General features: G+C 51.7%; 9 protein-coding genes across 9 annotated transcripts in view; 4 read left to right on the forward strand and 5 right to left on the reverse strand.

Annotated features, from left to right (window-relative positions):
* Positions 1-617: 617 nt before the first annotated feature.
* Positions 618-2,601, forward strand: BDR25DRAFT_287416 (S-adenosyl-L-methionine-dependent methyltransferase; the record flags this gene model as incomplete). Its single annotated transcript, XM_033688324.1, has 2 exons — positions 618-882; positions 947-2,601. 2 exons carry the CDS (start codon positions 618-620, stop codon positions 2,599-2,601), a joined length of 1,920 nt encoding a protein of 639 aa, XP_033547299.1.
* A 208-nt stretch (positions 2,602-2,809) lies between these two features.
* BDR25DRAFT_226273 (uncharacterized protein) lies at positions 2,810-3,465 on the reverse strand (the record flags this gene model as incomplete). Its single annotated transcript, XM_033685200.1, has 2 exons — positions 2,810-2,953; positions 3,106-3,465. 2 exons carry the CDS (start codon positions 3,463-3,465, stop codon positions 2,810-2,812), a joined length of 504 nt encoding a protein of 167 aa, XP_033547300.1.
* Positions 3,466-3,618: 153 nt separating this feature from the next.
* On the forward strand, positions 3,619-6,805 carry BDR25DRAFT_343180 (uncharacterized protein; the record flags this gene model as incomplete). The annotated part of the gene is made up of 2 exons (XM_033693802.1): positions 3,619-3,798; positions 3,882-6,805. Exons 1-2 carry the CDS (start codon positions 3,732-3,734, stop codon positions 6,803-6,805), a joined length of 2,991 nt encoding a protein of 996 aa, XP_033547301.1. The 5' UTR covers positions 3,619-3,731.
* Positions 6,806-6,937: 132 nt separating this feature from the next.
* BDR25DRAFT_35017 (uncharacterized protein) lies at positions 6,938-7,969 on the reverse strand. The gene is made up of 2 exons (XM_033694655.1): positions 7,813-7,969; positions 6,938-7,729 (listed from the first exon to the last, which is right to left on the reverse strand). Exons 1-2 carry the CDS (start codon positions 7,915-7,917, stop codon positions 7,223-7,225), a joined length of 612 nt encoding a protein of 203 aa, XP_033547302.1. The 5' UTR covers positions 7,918-7,969; the 3' UTR covers positions 6,938-7,222.
* A 130-nt stretch (positions 7,970-8,099) lies between these two features.
* BDR25DRAFT_303935 (transcription initiation factor TFIID subunit 5) lies at positions 8,100-11,342 on the forward strand. Its single transcript, XM_033690105.1, has 4 exons — positions 8,100-8,481; positions 8,988-9,132; positions 9,185-10,046; positions 10,102-11,342. Exons 1-4 carry the CDS (start codon positions 8,308-8,310, stop codon positions 11,153-11,155), a joined length of 2,235 nt encoding a protein of 744 aa, XP_033547303.1. The 5' UTR covers positions 8,100-8,307; the 3' UTR covers positions 11,156-11,342.
* Position 11,343: 1 nt separating this feature from the next.
* BDR25DRAFT_393938 (Homocysteine S-methyltransferase) lies at positions 11,344-12,871 on the reverse strand (the record flags this gene model as incomplete). Its single annotated transcript, XM_033698281.1, has 3 exons — positions 11,344-12,626; positions 12,666-12,730; positions 12,801-12,871. 3 exons carry the CDS (start codon positions 12,869-12,871, stop codon positions 11,344-11,346), a joined length of 1,419 nt encoding a protein of 472 aa, XP_033547304.1.
* A 6-nt stretch (positions 12,872-12,877) lies between these two features.
* Positions 12,878-14,331, forward strand: BDR25DRAFT_393939 (uncharacterized protein; the record flags this gene model as incomplete). The annotated part of the gene is made up of 2 exons (XM_033698282.1): positions 12,878-14,237; positions 14,289-14,331. Exons 1-2 carry the CDS (start codon positions 13,090-13,092, stop codon positions 14,329-14,331), a joined length of 1,191 nt encoding a protein of 396 aa, XP_033547305.1. The 5' UTR covers positions 12,878-13,089.
* A 133-nt stretch (positions 14,332-14,464) lies between these two features.
* BDR25DRAFT_303936 (metallo-beta-lactamase superfamily protein) lies at positions 14,465-15,554 on the reverse strand (the record flags this gene model as incomplete). Its single annotated transcript, XM_033690106.1, has 3 exons — positions 14,465-14,807; positions 14,907-15,420; positions 15,510-15,554. The coding sequence occupies 3 exons, from the start codon at positions 15,552-15,554 to the stop codon at positions 14,515-14,517; spliced, it is 852 nt and encodes a 283-aa protein (XP_033547306.1). The 3' UTR covers positions 14,465-14,514.
* A 1,184-nt stretch (positions 15,555-16,738) lies between these two features.
* BDR25DRAFT_393941 (uncharacterized protein) overlaps positions 16,739-17,342 on the reverse strand; it is a 2,756-nt gene continuing 2,152 nt past the window's right edge. The window contains exons 3-4 of the mRNA XM_033698283.1: positions 16,954-17,342; positions 16,739-16,902 (exon numbers count right to left, since the gene is read on the reverse strand). Coding sequence (XP_033547307.1) covers positions 17,090-17,342 — 253 coding nt within the window. The 3' untranslated portion in view covers positions 16,739-16,902; positions 16,954-17,089. The remainder of the gene's footprint in view (positions 16,903-16,953) is intronic.

The raw sequence follows: 17,342 nt of genomic DNA on the forward strand, positions 1-17,342 counted from the left end.
AGAGTAGAGAAGAAGCATCAAAGAATTTAAAGATGTTTATTGGGTTAGATCCAGTGCATTCCGCTCCATTCAAAAATATCTCCTGGTATGAAACATTTGAGAGGAATAATGACCTCGAAGATTCTTATCTCAGGTGCTCAGCCGACTGTGCAGAGAAGCTCGGAGTCTCTGAGGACTCTGTAACTAGGAGGGGCACCCCTACTAGCTCCTCTACTAATAAGGTCAGCTAGACAGAGAAAGCGTTTTTAAGCTCCTAATTAGCTGTCTAAGGGACTTTTGTGAATTTTTAGGTGATAACCAGTAGAGATATTATAAATCTAATTCTGTTATTATGCTCTTAAAGTAGAGTGATTCATAGAGAGAATTACAAAAGTCTCTTAGACAGCTAATAAGAGAAACGCTAGCTACAGGGGTCAGAAACTGCTAACCCTAAGGCCATACTCTGCTTAGAGTAGCGTGTAGCGTCCTCAGTTCTCTCATCACCCCGGCTGAGATAAGAAGATTCTTGAGATAATTTGTGTACTAGGCCTGAATAGGATTAGTATCCCCCGAAGCTCGCCAAGCTTCTTTGCGATCTTCGATTTCTCGCAAAATCTACAGTACGTCCGTCTACCGGCATGTCTAGCACGCTTCCTTTTCGAATACGGCCTATAACCTCAAGATATCGGAATAATGTGTTCATCCAAAGTCGAAGCGCTGCAACCTCTGGTGCAAAGAAAAGAGATACAGCACACTGGACTCCAGAGAAACTACGGGTGAATCCCAAATATCCTTTGGCACAAGATTTATATGAAACGACTCGCCCCGCATATTATGTGCGGACTAATACAAGAGGGTATGCTGTTCATATGAGATCGCAGATTGTAAGTCCCGACCTATGCGGTACGTTCACACTGGAGGCATTGCGCTGGATGAACCACTGCTAATGCGCGTTCTGTCATTTTAGATGATGTCCTCAAATACATAGGGCCCTCGTTAGAGAAGCACAAAGGATGTGACATACTTGATTTAAACCCTGGTGCTGGGCTTTGGTCATCCAAGCTGCACGACTTCCTCCAGCCGCGAAGCCATATCCTGCTCGAGTCCCAGCCGGACAAGTACGAGCGATTCCTCCGACGCTTGGCAGATAAACCAGACTCGACGTACAAACTGGTTGTCGGAGATGCTGCACAGCACGACACTATCAGGAACTTGGTTAAGGAGGGGATCTTTCCGTATCAGACACTAAAAACGCGCGACAGCGCTCTCCGACAAGAACTGAATAATTCACTACTGGTAACTGGGACATTTATATGGGATCCCACACTGCCTAGTTTCGGCTTCTCCTCTCTCGGTCGGCAGTTGATTCAGCACTACGCCATGCACGCTTGGCAAGCCGACACTTTCCACGCGTTCGGTCCCGTACGAAGTCTGTTCTGGCTAGCAGATGAAGATCTGACCAGCTCGTTGCCAAGATCCATGCTGCATTTCAGTGGAACTCACTTTCTCTTGGACAGATTTACTAATGCGAGGCAAGTTGTGACACCCGGCCATTTACCCCGAAAGCAGGGAAGAAGTACCATTGGTCGCGACGCCAGATATGAACTTGAGAGCCTCGTGAAAGCCATGAAAGCCACTAAAGAAAATGGCATGGAGCTACCAGCTCATCGGAGAGAAGAGATCCACGGGTTCGCAGAAGATATCATGCGATTAACAAACGGAACTGGTATTATGAGCTCGACCGAAACTACCAATTATCTGAAAGAGGCAGAGCTAAGCGGGAAATCCACGCAAGGATTGTTATTCGAGGGCGCAAGGGAAGTATACAAAGTCGACAAGGCTCAAGAAACAAACCCAGAGCTGTTCTGGGACCGGGAGGCGATGGGCGGCAAAAACCGTCTTGTTGTCACGAAGGAAGGGAAAAAAATTGCACGAGATCGGTCTTCGGCGAATCAAAACGAAGTATACAGAGTGGCACGTGAGAAAGCCGTCGACATCGGGGAGGATATCTACCACCTCGAATGCAATTTCCTAAAGGCTACAAGCAAAAAAGCGAAAGCCTCCACCCGGGAGAAGCTTGATCAACGAAACGCCGAGTTCAAGGAGGCGCTTGACGCCATTTCTAAGACCATACAGCCAGCTGTCTACATGGATCTCGACGATAGGTTAGCCATCAGATCTCCAGTTTCTAGGCTCATGTGGGACAGCCGACCGTACGAGCCCCTCGTCGTCCAAGACGACGAAGTCTGGCCACCGCACCGCTTCGCGCTTGTCGATTTTGAGCCCAAAATGAGACCAGTGGGCTATGATAATGAGCATACCGAACCCTTAATAGACTTTGCGAACGCACTGTTGCGGTACCACAATGAACCGCTTCCTGACGCATTAGAGCATTTGTCCCATGGCGGGTCGGAGCTGATAGACCAGGTTCCGGCATTGAAGGATCCTGCGAGAGGAGGGAGGTTGGATATGAAGCATCTGCGAGTACGGATGTTGACGCCGGAGATGATTGATGGGCTTTGTAGGGCATGGAGGGAGTGGCCGTTTAAACCGCCGGGAAGCGATAGTCCAAGATATTTTCAGGTTAGTCTTGGGGGGAGGAATAAGGTGTTGAATGGATGATGATGATGAGGATATATGGGAATTACAATTCGTCTGCGCCATATAAGTGTTGTACAATATTGTAACAATTCCTGTATAAAATGCTGGTCTAGAAATTTCCTGCAAGTAGACCCCCCCCAAAGGTGACATATATCGACTGCCAACCTGTCCCCCCAGCGATACACGGCTGGTAGATAAAACATCCCATGTTGGGCGCCTTCCCGTTCCTCTATTTCTTCCCGGTCGTTCCTTTCTCTGGCGTCGGCGCCGGCGGTGATCCTTTCGACTCTTTCGCCTGCTTCTTCCCATCCTGTTTGAACCCGGCACTTATCAAATCCATTAAATGATCCTGCGGAGGCTCCGGCTTCTCTCCCTCCTTAGTTTCAACTTCCTATGAACAAATTAGCCAATGCCATCATACCCAGCCCTCCATGGCCCCCAAACAGTCCTCTCAATCTCTCCCCTTGCCTCTCTGCCCGTCCCCTTTCCATCCTCCAACTTCCCAAACAAAAAATTCACACTCACCTCGCTACCCTCAGCGTCCCAACCTCTCCCAAACTTTTCCCGAAACCTCCTCAATCTCCCCGCCTCATCCTCCTCCACATTCAGCAGTTTTTGAGAACTAGGGTTCCACAGCGGGGTGTTGCGATTATCTTTCGTGGACCGATAGACAGGGATTGGAGAGGTCGTGCGATGGAGGAAGGTGGACCCGTCGGAGAGCGTGACGAGCTGCGTAAAAGTGTAGGGGCGTTTTGGTCGACGGAGGAGGGTTGCGTTGCGGGTTTGCGTATAGTGGGGGGATTTTAGGGGGGAGTAGGAGAGGGAGGGAGAGAGGGTGCGGCGCAGGGCGCGGAGAGCGCTGGGAGAGGGAATTGGTATATCCATTGGTACTGAAGGTAATTGGAGGGGGGGTATGTGGTGGGTGTTGCGGAGTTGAAGATTGAGGACCGTCGGGGATTCCTCGGTAAATATTTTTCTTTCGGCAGACTGGACTGGGATCTCGTGACGACAGCTTCGGTATCAAAACATTCCCCAAGGGCCAGCCTGTACCTTACGCGAAATTTGGAATCTGAATTGCTTCAATTCCACTCATTCACCTGTCAACTACTCTGCACATGGCTCCATAACCAATTCCACAACCCAGCCCAACAATGCCCATCTCCCAGCGCCCAGCAGTGCGCTTCTTCGTGACCTTTTATAGATGGAGTCGGTATACACGTGAGCCCAATCCCAAGTCCCCACCCTAATTGGCTCGTATCATTAGGGTAATTGCACGAGCTGATTTTCTATATTGCTTTCAGAGAGCCCACCGCGATGTAGCTTCAACCACCGTTTCTACTACCGCCATGCTGGGACGGTAAGACCTGTGAATAGGTATAGTGGCTCGAGGGGCTTTTTTGGGGTATTTAAGCCGAAAGAGACGGTGGCAGGTCAGAAAGAGGTGGGAATGGAAGAGAATATTGGGGAACGGGAGATGAAAGAGGACAATATACAGGCGCTGAGTGACCAAGACGCAGGGAAAGCGAAGGTTGAAGAGATTGCTGAGGTTAGGGAGTCTCCACTTAAGGAAGATAAGATCAAGGAGGAGGATAGAAGTTCAGAGCTGAGGGAGGAGGTAAATACTGGCGATGCCGCCGAAACCTACATTGAAAGTCTCGCAAAAGATGCGCCAATGGTGGCGGCTCACGAGAGGTCGCAAAGCGAGGAGGAGACTGGGGGTACGGACAAGAATATTAGTGCAGGGGACAGTAGCTCGGAGCTGAGGGACGATATAAGTACAGGAGATGCTAAAACGTTCATTGAAATTCTCACAAAAGATGAGCAGATGGTAGAAAAGGATTCGGCTCTCGAGAAAAGGCAAGAAAATTTCCCCGAAGAAGAGACGGAACGCTCTTCTCTCCAACCTTCAAACCCCACAGGCCAGGAAGACGGAGTTGAATTCGACGATTTCACCCCAAACAAAGGTTTGGCGGATAAAGGCTCGGCAGCGCTACGCGAGAAGGTGCGACAGGTCATGCGAAACGTTTCTCATCCGGTCGTCCTCGTCACGGCAGCTTCAGCTGACCCCAAGTCGAAGGAAATGGTTACACGCGCGATGGCCGTTTCTTCTTTCAACACCATCACTCTCGACCCTCCTACTATCTCCTTCAATGTCCGGCAGCCATCACATACCTCCGATGCCATTAGGGCGGACCGCGGTCGTTTTCGCGTTCATTTCCTTCAAGCTAATACTGTGGGAGCTAGGATCGCCGACCTATTCACAAGGGGAAATTCAGACGAGGCTTGGTCAAATCTTGCGAAGCTCATACCTTCGAGATACAACAACAGAGTCAGCAAGTCTCGACACTCGCTTACTAATGCCCCCTATGTGGATAGTCCCGCTGTACTAGCCTGCATGGAATGCGAGCTTGTCAACGAAGTGAAAGTTGCCGACCATGTCATCGCTATCGCGAAGGTGTTGAGGACAACAGCAACGGCAAAATCCAGTTCATACTCTACCCTTCAATATCATCAAGGGACTTATGCTGGCGATGGAGAACCTATTTTCAGCCGACAAGAGCTAATCGCACCGGAAACGTTAGCCTTTAATTATTACGACTTGCCTGTCTTTCCGGGAGACGCGGAGCGGCATTTCCTCTTGCATCGTATCAAGCAATATGTGGACTCTCGACCCCAGCTGTTGCGTCTTGATGTCAGCAAGGCAACCAATCAGATCCGCGCCGATTTCAACCTACGTCTGGGAGCTTTGGGACTCAATGTTCGGTCTCTACTTGCCCATGCTTCTCGAGAAGCCGGGCTTTCAACCGGTGATCTGGTGTTTCAACCAGTCTTGTACGACTTCTATGGCAACGTGAACCCGGAGAACATCGCCACTATTGTCGATCGTGCGAGACAGCTAGCGCACAAACATCCCGACGTCCTGCAAGCGCACTGGATAGTCCTAGCGGGTTTCCTCGGCGTCGATCCATACTGTAGCGGCCTCCTTGCTAGCGACATTCTCGAGTCACTCAGGGAGGAAGGACTGGTTGGAGCGTTCCAGCCCGGGAGAGACGTCTTGCAAGCGAAGGGAGTGCACACTCTCGAATTTATTGAACGCATCGAGCATAGGTTGAAGGAAATCTTCTTGCGATACGATCCTTCCACGGCCATGGCGTTGCGAACGGAGCAAATCTCTCCGAATATCAACCACAACCCCTGGCTCAAAGGCTATATTAAGCAGGTCCGCGGTCGACTACATGTTGAAACCGCGCGAGAATTTTTCAAGAGGCGGAACGTGGATATCTCGGGTGAAGTCACCGCAGTCGAAAGGAGGGTCGTTGTCGCTCGCATCCTCCGCTACCATGTCGGTCATATGATTAACTTTCTGCCGCGACTGGCAGTCCCCGAATGGGGCATGTGTTATAACGTCGGAATACACCCGCTGGTCTCAGGCGTTGATATCACTTTCCTTCGTTCTAAGTTAGCACACTTGTACTACAAGACTAAAGACCCTGCGGCTTTTGTGCAAATCGTCGAGAAGGAGATTACGTCTAAATGGTTTGATAAAGAACTCTCCCAGGAGGAACTCGAACGCCGAATCCACGAATACGTCGACCGGGATCCACGTCGCGCTGTCAGATGGTCGAAAGAGGATCTCCTCGCCGCCATTGGAATCGATCAAGACGCAGTGGTTGTAGACCCGGATAAAGGCGTCCGTCATAAAGTGTGGTTATACCGACTATCACCACTCATCTTAGTGCAAGCCCTCCGTAAGAAATTCCCGGACAAGGATAAGATTGATGACCAGGAAATCGCGGCGTTCTTGGATCCGCCAAAGAGGGTGAAGAAGTTTATGACGTCGCCGCAGGGCGATGGTAATGCACCACAACAGAAAACGGACCTATATATTCCAAAGCCGGAGGCTTTAGAAGAGCGACCGATCACTGGAGGAGCGAAGCCAAAGTTAAAGAAGCCCAATATGAAGGTGAGATATGGTGTAGGCTCGCCGGAAGGCACTGCTGCACCAAAGGAAGATACACTTGTTAGGAGGGTTAACTCTTCGACTGGCGAGTTTTGGACGGCGGAGGTGGTTGAGGGAGGCGAATATGTTCCTTCTTTTCGAATAAGGAAGGGTTGGGTTGGGGCGTATGAAGGTCCGAGGAATCCAGCCGAGACAGAGACACCGGCGAGGCCGGAGAAGGGGGAGGGGTTTCAGGGGTATGGGTTTGAGGGGAGGAAGGAGTGAGGGGGGTGGATAGAGAAGAGTGGGTCTGGTGTGAATTGTGAATTGAGGCTGTGATATATGTATTCTAGGGGCTTTGATGGGAAGAATAAGGGGGGAGATGACTGCTTCCACGTCTGATATATGATACACCTCGATATAAAGCTCTGTTTATTTTGTATATATAATCAAAACTCATCTGCCATTTCACTCCGGTGACGCTATAGTTCTACTAGGTCGGTAGTTAGTGAACTAAACACCCTAGCCCGAGGGTACGGGCGCTGCCTCTTCTTCCTCAATGTGTTTTGGGAGTAGCGAACTCCTTGTCAGGGCATAGTTCGCGAAGGACGCGAGAACAATGTCCACGAAACATTAGGCTTGTCAAAACCACCAATGCCAAATCCACGATATCACATGCAAACAACCCTCTTCTTGCGCCCCTCAACCATCCACATACATGCCCTCCCCTTCATCTTCTTTCCCGAACCCATCAACCAGCCTCTCCAACCGTGCAAGCACCTCTCCATCCGCAATCCTCCCACCCCTAGCCCTCGTATTCAAAACCCCAATATCAAAACTCCCCATCCCACCATTCGTAATCCCTTCCATACCAGTTTTTGCCTTTTCCTTCCCCCCTCCCACTATCCCCCCGGCTCCTGCCCCTCGTACTCCTCCTGTCGCCGCCGTCGCCGTCGTGTCTGCAGGCACTTTCATCACCTCCGCCGCGATGACATGGTTATCGTGCAAGTCGTTTATTTGTGCGTGCAGCGTTTCGCGGATGCTGGTGATGGATGTAAAGAATTCTTGAGCAGAGTCGAGGAAGCGGGATTGGCGGTAGGCGGGGGTGTCGGCGTGAGGTGGTGGATGGGGGTAAGAGGGGTGGGAGATGGGCGCGTTGGTGAGGGTGGAGAGGGCGGTTGCGGAGGTCAGGAGGAGGGGGGGGATTCGCTGGAGGGGGATTAGGGTTGGTTGAGGAGATAGCTTGGGGGATTATGGGGAGGTGTGGGGGTGTTTGGGGTGTTTGGATGTACCTCATTGACGGAGCTTAGCTCTCGGATGTGCTCTGCGGCGAGTTGGCGGTAGTTTAGTTGCGCTTGTTCGGCTGGTGAGAGATTGGCTATGGTCGTGTCTGCCATTTTAGAATTGAAAAGCGTGCCTTTCAGATATCCGGGGTGCTGTTAAGAAGCGTTGATAGCTCCAGGAGGGCCCGTGACATGCAGTTCCCCCGCGGTGACGTCCCCAGAGCCGCATTCCTTGGCGTTCATCAGCCACCAGCCACAAAGAGCCGACTTCACGACCGCATTCACTTTCACGTCCACCACAACCTCACGACGTCCGCCATCTCACCCTTCGAGTTCTTGCGCCCCATTTACTGCCACTTCCCACCAAGATTTCGCTTCGGCCACTGCCATACGGTCCGCTGAACCGTGCAGGCTCCTGTGGACAACGCGACCCTCTCCGGCCCCATTCAGGCGAAAGAGCGACAGCTTGGCCTCCCATAGATAGAAGAGGGGGACGCTTTCAGAATGTCAGGGCCCCCTCAAGGGCCCGGCGGGCCTGGGAGGAGTATGAGTGTAGGAAATGGCCCTCCCAGTGCAGGGCTGCCACCGCAACATGGAATGCCGCCTCAGCAGAATCAAGGACCTCCTTCAGCAGGCCCGCAGTCAGGGCCGCAGTCGCAACAGAATCTCAATCAAATTGTGGGTGGATAACTTCTTTCATTATTCTTCTGGGTGATGATTTAAATCTGCGCATTTTCACTTCCCTCGGCGAGCGCGCGCCGTGCCTTCCAATTCTTTAAATACGCGCCTGGCATTGTTTCCAACCTGCAAAGGTGTGCCCTCCTCTAACCTCAAAACCTCAACCCACCCCTAATTTCACTTTCACTCCAGTTCATTTCCAACTCTCACCCCGTCGCATGTCGCACGGAGTATTTTCATCATGTCTACCACAGATCCTGCCGTTGTTCGTCAAGTAGTACGTTCATATTCCCTCTCTTCTCATTTGCGTCGATTTTCAACTTCAATTTTCAACTTCAATCTTCGAGATGGCTGGCCCATCTATTCGGCCCCCCGCAGTTGCACTGTCTTCCCCATATGCCACTAGATTCGCTCATCCTTCGCGACCTCCCGTCGACAAATCTCCAGATGAAATAGTCCGTTCTTCAATTTTCATCTCGTCTCAAGAGCGCACTAACATTGCCCAGGTCCTCGAATACCTCAGCAAAAAGGGCTATGTTCGTACAGAGGCTATGCTCCGCAAGGAGTCCGAGCAGCCGCAGAGCGTAAACGGAACTTCGATTGTCTCGCAGACCAACGAAGCCGCAGGCCCAAAATTCACCAGGGCTATTGGTGAGACCCCTCTCATCCCCTTGGCCGCTCTATTCTAACGGGCATATTACAGAATTGCTTCGCAAATACACAGAGGACAGCCTCGAGCTCTACCGTCCGGAGCTCCGCAAGCTACTCTGGCCTGTCTTCGTCTACTCATTCCTAGACCTTGTTCGCGAGTACTTCACCAGAGATGCTGAGCAGTTCTTCGCTACCTACAAATCCCACTTTGAGCGCGAACACGAAGAAGATATCAAGTTCCTTGGTAAAGTCTCGCTTCCAGCACATCTTCAAGACAGCCGTGTGGCTAAAATGTACTTGGAGAACAAGTACCGAGTCACGCTTACCGCTACACCCTTCTACAACTTCGTCCAATTCCTTGAATCGAAGATGTGGGAGGGTGGCCAGGTCATCATCGACATGATGAGAGATCACATCAACATTGTCACCGTAGATCGGACGGCAAGTGCCGAGAGGAGCATCGCTGCCATTCTCGCACGCGGAAGCGGCGATGATGACCTTCCTGCCGAAGATGAAGGCATCCCCGGACACAACCCTGGACACCCGCAAACACACCGTCACGATCTAGAGGCCGATGCTTCTCGGATCAAGCTGACCCTCGGTCCCTATCCACAGGACCAGGACTTACAGGACGACGTGCGTGCTGCTCTGTTAGATGAGGATGCCAAGAATCCGCCAAGACCAGGGCAAACTTCCTTGTTGGACGAATATGAGCAGCGCATCAAGCGAGAACCTACTGACGACGTTCCTTCTCGCGATACAGTGCCGCTTCCGCCATCGCTTGCACGAGACGTCGCTATGGAAGTGCAGAAGGTCGTCGAGCACCGCGATCGATACAAGATTAGTGGTAGGACAGGTGGCGTTGGCCCCACGGTCAGCGTGACCATGTATACTTTTCACAATACACACGATAGGTGAGTGAAATCCGCGAAACAGATAACTTGAATTTGCACTAACCTTATTGATTAGTATAAATTGCATCGACTTCTCAGGTGACAACAAACTGGTTGCTGCTGGTATGGCCGAGTCATATATCCGAGTTTGGTCTCTTGATGGGTCACCTCTGACCTCGGATGTCGCCGACGGCACCGGTAATCCGCCGCAGCCTTCCTCATCTCGCCGTCTTGTCGGTCACGCTGGTCCTGTCTACGCTGTCGCGTTCTCGCCTGCCACCGAGAATCCTGATCCTAGCGGTCCTTCCACCTCTGCACAATATCTTCTCTCATGCTCCGGCGACAACACAGTTCGCCTGTGGTCATTGGAGATGTGGACGTGTCTCGTCGCCTACCGCGGTCATGACAACCCAGTCTGGGATTTGCAGTGGGGACCGCATGGTCATTACTTCTTGACTGGTTCTAACGACCGCACCGCTCGTCTCTGGTCGACCGATCATATCGAACCTTTGAGGATCTATGTCGGCCATGACAATGATGTTGATTGCGTTGCCTTCCACCCCAACAACTTGTACGTCTTTACAGGTTCTTGCGACAGGACTGTTCGCATGTGGCACATTAGCGGTGGTAACTGCTTGCGGCTTTTCACTGGTCATACCGGAAATGTCACGGCAATTGCCTGCTCACCCGATGGAAAGACTCTCGCTACCGCAGATGATGCGGGTTCAATCATCCTCTGGACTTTAGAGACTGGTCGACGGAAGAAGCGCATGCGAGGCCATGGCAAAGGCGGTATCTGGTCTCTATCCTGGAGCGTCGAGTCCACCGTCCTTGTCTCTGCTGGCGCTGACAAAACCGTCCGCGTATGGGATGTTCTCCAAGAGACTAACGAGTCTACCAACAAGACCTCAGCAGACGGCAGCGCATCAAACAAGGCCGACGGGGCACTCGTAAAGAGTGCGGGGGGCGGAAGCGCACCAGGTGGGAAGAAAGGACAGAAGGAAGCAGGAGTGTCGGCGGATCAGATTTCTGCGTTTCCAACGAAGGATAGTCCGGTATACAAGGTGCAGTTTACCAGGATGAATTTGGTACTTGCGGGTGGGGCGTACTTGCCACCGCCGAAGGTTTGAGAAGGTTGGTAATGACCAGGTTGATGAATTGCATAGCGGCGTTGAATGGAAATGATTATTTGAAAAAAATAATGGGATGGGAATTGGAGCTTTTCGTAATGTCTTCGGGAGACGGATTCGTTCGATACCATACCATGTCATGGGTTCACATCTTTCCCAGGTAGCCTCCTACATAAATATCTCTCTAATTATGGCTCTTCCCCCTTCCGTGACTCCACATCCCGCAACGTCTCAGCAATAACGCGTATGTCCTCTGGCGTCGTCCGACAACACCCCCCGATAATCCTCGCACCTGCTTCCCACCACTCCAAACACCGCTCTGAAAGATCCCTTTTTTCTGTTCGAGCACCAAACCAATCTCGAGTTTCTGCGTCCCACGCTTCGCCGGAGTTCGGATATATAATTAGAGGTTTATGGGTTAAGGTTGATAAGGTTTTTAGAGCAGGTAGTGCAATGGATTGAGGGACGCAATTCACACCGATTGCAAGGACCTGTGGAACGGGGTTTAAGAGCTGCACGATGGAGGGCAAAGGAGTGCCGTCGCTAATGCTGCTCTCATCCCGCAGCGTAAACGAAAAGCACGCGGGGATCTCGGGGAACTCTTCCTGGAGCAAGGATACCAAGGCAGTAGTTTCTGGGAGGGAGGGAAGGGTTTCGCAAGCCAAGATGTCGACGCCAGCGGAGATAAGGGTGGAGATGCGGCGGCGGTGGAAGTCTTGGAGGATGGGGATGGAGTGGGGGAAGGGTGGGAGCAGCGGGTAGTGGCCTGTGTACTCGGAGCCGTTGGCTAGGTAGGCGCCGTAGGGGCCGATACTGCCGGCTATGAATAACGGCCGATTTTGGTACTGGTTCTGGAGTTGCTTGGACGGTTCTTCTCTGGATCTAGCGTCGCATGCTGCTTCTGATGCTAGTTCTTTCAGATAATCTACTCGTGCCTCCTGAGCTAGCTCCACGCTCTTTCTAACTACCTCCTCTGCTTCCTCTACACTTAGTCCTAGATTCTCACACAGACCTGGGATAGAGGCTTGGTAGGAGGCTGTGACTGCAATGGAGGCACCGGCGCGGTAGTAGGAGAGATGTGTACGGTATATTAGGGATGAGTTGGTCAGGAGGACGCTGGCGGACCACAGCGAGGTTGAGATGTTGGCGCCGAGGGATTCTAAGTGAGTTGCTAGTGCGCCGTCGAGAATTATGGGGATTGGGGTTGGGGAAGAGAGGAGGGTCGAGAGGGTGGTGGTGGGTAGTGGGGCGTGGGGGTGGTGGCCTGAGGGTTGAAAGGGAGAGACTGTGGGTGATGGTGCTGGGGGTTGAGTGGCTGCTGTCATGATTTGGGTTGGGAGAATTGGCGTTTTGATATTGGGATAGAGCTTGGTGGGTTGGTGGAGCTCTGCATTCGAAAAGTGGGGAACAGAAACCTTGTCCCTTGTTTCTTGTCTTTCTTTCGCTCTACCCTCTCCAAATTCAACAATACCTACAATTATTCATCCCTCAGTTATTATTACGCTTGTACCTCCCAAGAACCCCAACCCTTCACTCAGGCTGTCTGCGAATGCCAGATTAGGCTTGCCATTGTCGCTTACTCGGGTCCGTCCGGCTAGACTGCATTGCACTAGCGCATGTCAGACCTGCATCCTTCGCTCCTCACCATAGAACAGGGAGACAACTACAATTAATCTCATTCAGCCGTGTGAGACAAGGCTGTCCGGTGCGCGTCATTGGGGATGGAGAGGGAAGAGAGATTATTGTGAGTCAGACTCGGAGGGGGGAACCGCGAATGGACGGGTTGTAACAGTGCGCTGGGGTTTTAGGTATAAAGGAGAGAATCTTTGTTCGACTTGTGCTTTTGCTTTAATAATCGCTCTCTCATATCTTCATTCTTCCTCAATTGCACAACCTAGTTTATATAAATAATTCTTCATACCTCATCCTCAATCATGGCTGCCTCAGTCATCCATGTCCTCCAAAAAAACGACTACGCCACCCACCACCTCCTCACACTCCCCTCCGATCCCCTCCCAGACCTTGCCCCATCATCCCTCCGTCTGCAATCTAAAATACTTGGCCTAACAACCAACAACTTAACCTACGCCCGCCTGGGCCATCTATTGGGTTGGTGGGACATCCACCCGCTCCCCTCCAACACCCCTGCCCCGTTTAACGACTCCAAACAATATGGCCGCATATCGGCATGGGGCTATGCCGAGATCATCGCCAGCACCGTTCCCGGAATTCCCATCGGAAAATCAGTCCTCGGTTACCTCCCAATTGGAACTCTACCTGTGGACGTCGAAGTCAAAGACGCCGGATACAAAAACCAACTTCTAGTCCTAAATCCACATCGCCAGCATCTCTGGATAATCTATAACCGACTCGAACTCTGCCCGCCAATCCCTGAAATGGAAGCCGAGTACGGCCGTGATTTCCTAGGGTGGGATGCGTTGATGTGGGGATTGTTCGCCACAAGCTACAATCTATCTACTTATGGATTTGCCTGGGAGGATGCGAATCGGATCCACCCCAGCGGGATAGGAGACTGGAGCGCAGACGACGCGAATCTAGATGATGCAACAGTCGTGTGTCTTTCCGGGAGCGGGAAAACAGCCATGGCGTTTGCATATTCGCTCCGGCAGTGTCGGCCGCAGGCCCATCAGCCCAAATTCGTGATTGCTGTGTGTTCAGGTGCATCGAAGCAGATGGCGGAAGACAGCAAGTTTTACGATAAAGCAGTCTTGTACTCTGACGACGTCGCTACAAAGGACCTTCTTGTGAAATCTGGAACTAGCCGAGTTATCCTCATCGACTTCGGCGCCCGAGCGGGCGCAACTGCCACCTGGGAGTCCACACTCTCGACACTGCCCCCCTCTATCCCGTTCTCGAAGATTTTCGTTGGCACAGAGGTCAAAGTGCAAAAACCAGAGGAAGCCTCAAAGCGGATGGCCCAGCTAGGGGAACACATCGTGGTGAATGCCAGTTTGTTGCGCGAGAAGGGGATTGAAAGTGGGGGGGATGCGTACTTAGAGAAGTGGGGTAAGGATATTGGGGAATTTAAGAGGAAGGGCGGGATTTCGAGTATGAAGTTGAAGTGGGGGGAGGGAATGGATGAGTGGAGTGAGGGGTGGGGGGCATTGTGTAGCGATGAGGTTCCGGCGAGTGTGGGATTGGTGTATAGGATTTGATGGAGGGGCAGGGAATGAATTAGATAAGGGGGCTGTAGGCTGGTAAAGGTGTGCATTTTGGACAATAAGGTATTGCTGAATAGCCCGGCCCCAGATGTAGCAAATGCAACCCCCCTCCTTTCTTCATCATGTACTCGCCCACTCACTCTTTCTCCCTTAATCCTATGTGTCCCTACCATTCCCTCAAACCATAGTCCTAATCCCAACAAAGCTCGGCACCAAACTCCCCTTCATCTCCCTCTCAATCTCAAACTTAGCCCTCCACCCCGTACAATGTCCGGCCATCAGTACCTTAACATCCAAATCCTTCAAGTCCCTTACCGTCGCTTTAATCCGCTCTTCGTCCGCATCTGCGAGATGGTATCCGCCAACGATAGCGTACAGAGGGATGGCATTGTTGGTGAGGGTTAGGGCATGCTTGGCGCAGTTGATGACGCCGGCGTGGGAGCATCCTGTGAAGAGCACAAGGCCTTTGTCTGCGTACCCATGGCGTTAGTTTTGCGAGTTGGTAAGTCTCGAGATGTATGCAATTCATAATCCAAGACTGAGAGTCAGTGAGGAAGTTGGGTGCCCACCTTTAACCCAACAAACCACAAACCTCTCATCCGCAATCAACTCATCCGTCCTCCATACCCCGTCCTCAAACCTCACCCCGCCCCGAATCCCATGCTCATACTCTGTAACCCTGGGTATCTCCCCCGAAACCAAAAACGAGGATTCCAGAACCTCATGTACATTCCTGTTCTTCTCCACCACTCCTCCTCTCTTCTCAATCTCTTCAAACGTCGGATCAGCTTCGAGAGACAGTGTTCCTATGGGCGTTTTGACACCCCTATAGACGGGGCGATTAGGGTGGAGGTCGACGACAAGGGGGGTGGGAGAGTTCGAACTGGAGCTGGATCTTGCATCTTGAATCATTTGGATTGCGGCGAGCATTCCGCCCGAGTGATCGCGGTGCCAATGGCTGAGGTGAATGTGGTAGATGTCTTGGAGAGGGGGGGCAATACGCTTTGCATTGGCTGTGAAGATGGATTCTGTCGGTCCGGTATCGAAGAGTAGGGTGCGGGTTTTGGACCCTTGAGTAGCTGTCTATTCTAGCATTAGAGATGACACCCCTCGACCTTTATTGTGCTATAAAGCCTTAAAGACTACACAAACAAAAAGTACAACCGACATACCAACAACAAGCTCAACCCGTGAGCGCCACAACAAAGCATCTCCATCGTCACCTCCCTAACCTTCTTCCCTTCACCCCCCTTCTCCCCTCCTCGCTGATCCCCAACATCTTTTCCTCTCTTCAGCCCCAATTCCCCCAACCTACCCCCCACAGTGACGCATGCAGGAGCCGGAGACATGGGGTCCACCTCGTTATCTACAATCGCTAGGATTTCAAGGCTATCAAGAGGGACAAGCATGACGGCGACGCAAGGCTGGGGTGGTAGAGAAGCAAGTTGGATGTGAAAGATATTGGTGTTGATAGTAGCAGCGAGAGGGAAGAAAACAGGTGCGAGAGTAGGAGAAAGTGAAATTTCAAAAGCGGTTAGGTAACCTGAACTCAGGACCCTTCCAATGGGGAAGTTGCCCCCAGTTGGCAAACGAGCTCGAACCAACTCTTCGGCTTTTCAAAAGTCTCCCATGTGACCACAATTCCTGATCACACAAGGCGTAAAGTCTAGCTCAGTGTCCTTGGGAGTAAGAATAGAGGATTAGAACGTCGTGGTGCTATGGTGCCACTTCGGGAAGCCAGATGTGCCGCATTTGCGGCGAGCTTGACGCTAAACTGGATCAGTAATCTCATATCATTGGTTGATTGATTCGAAACACTAGGAGTGGTGACTTGCCCTTGGAGCCTCCAATTTATCCAATTTCAAACAATTTGATGGAAAAGCAATCATAGATATGAATTGCCGGCTGTGTTCAAGAGTGAGCACTGACCACGGCGATGGGGGTCGCGAACCAAATTAGGCTAGCTTCAGTTGATTGTGGACACTATCCAATCTTCGGCGAAAAGCTTGCTCACACAACACCACACGTCTCTTCCCACCTCAACGTGAGAATGACCATTCGTATCCATCACTAGCTGTATCAGTATTCGCGGCAAAACAGAGGCCACTGCAATTTCCGGCCGTGTGAATTGTATATTTGGTATTAACTACTCATGAGGCGTCGGCCGGTTCATTAACTAGTAGAATCTGCTTGGAGAATGTCCTAACTACAAAGTAAAACAGCCATTAGGAAGATCGTCCGCTCCCCAGCGTAAGTACTTGACTTAGCCCGGCCCACGAAAGCAATTGTTGTGCGAGATGGTGTTGCAAGAATGTCTCACAAGCCCCAACTCATGAATCCACCACAGCAGCGTGCACGCGAAAACAAGAGTAAGTATACCCATGTCTTCGTGACAACTAGCCGGAGGTTTAGGCGAAATGAGCGAAGGCGAAAGCAGCGACGATGGCCACCATTGAGCTCTTCCCAGCTCCAACGACTTTCTGACCGAAGTTGATGGGGTATGGGGTGGCAGAGACGGTTGGTGGGACGACAGTGCTGTTACCAGCGCTCGAAGGGTACGGATATCTGTAATGAAGAGTTAACCGATGAGGGTGAAGCTATCAGGAGGGAACTTACCCAGAGGATCCACCGGCTCCGACACTAGTTCCAGAGCTGTTGGGAAGAGCAGCTTCAGAAGTGGTAGGAAGAGCCGCTTCAGAGGTACTTAGAGTCAAGGAACCCGGAACAGTGATGATAGAAGTCAAAGTTGCAGTCAGGGTGTTCGTAAGCCGAGTAGTCGAGTTGAGACCCCCGGTTGGAATCGGAGCCGAATATCCAGATGAAGCTGGAGCACTGGAGGCTGGAGCACTGGGGGCTGGAGCACTGGATACTGGAACACTAGAAGCTGGAGTACTGGAAGCTGGAGAACTCGAGGCTGGAGCACTAGATGCTGGAGCACTAGACACTGGAGCACTGGAAGCTGGAGCTCTAGATGCTGAAGAACTGGAAACTGGAGCATTGGATGC

This window comes from Lindgomyces ingoldianus (genome assembly GCF_010093535.1).
Source record: "Lindgomyces ingoldianus strain ATCC 200398 unplaced genomic scaffold BDR25scaffold_17, whole genome shotgun sequence".
NCBI lineage: Eukaryota > Fungi > Ascomycota > Dothideomycetes > Pleosporales > Lindgomycetaceae > Lindgomyces > Lindgomyces ingoldianus.

What these genes read in the sequence shown, in the direction of transcription:
- BDR25DRAFT_303935 (XM_033690105.1), top strand. Translation starts at nt 8,308, where the DNA reads ATGTCAGGGCCCCCTCAAGGGCCCGGCGGGCCTGGGAGGAGTATGAGT. An exon ending in AAAATTCACCAGGGCTATTG is followed by an intron (nt 9,133 to 9,184) that starts GTGAGACCCCTC and finishes GGCATATTACAG; the next exon opens with AATTGCTTCGCAAATACACA. An exon ending in TTTCACAATACACACGATAG is followed by an intron (nt 10,047 to 10,101) that starts GTGAGTGAAATC and finishes CTTATTGATTAG; the next exon opens with TATAAATTGCATCGACTTCT.
- BDR25DRAFT_35017 (XM_033694655.1), bottom strand. Translation starts at nt 7,917, where the DNA reads ATGGCAGACACGACCATAGCCAATCTCTCACCAGCCGAACAAGCGCAA. An exon ending in AGCTAAGCTCCGTCAATGAG is followed by an intron (nt 7,730 to 7,812) that starts GTACATCCAAAC and finishes ATCCCCCTCCAG; the next exon opens with CGAATCCCCCCCCTCCTCCT.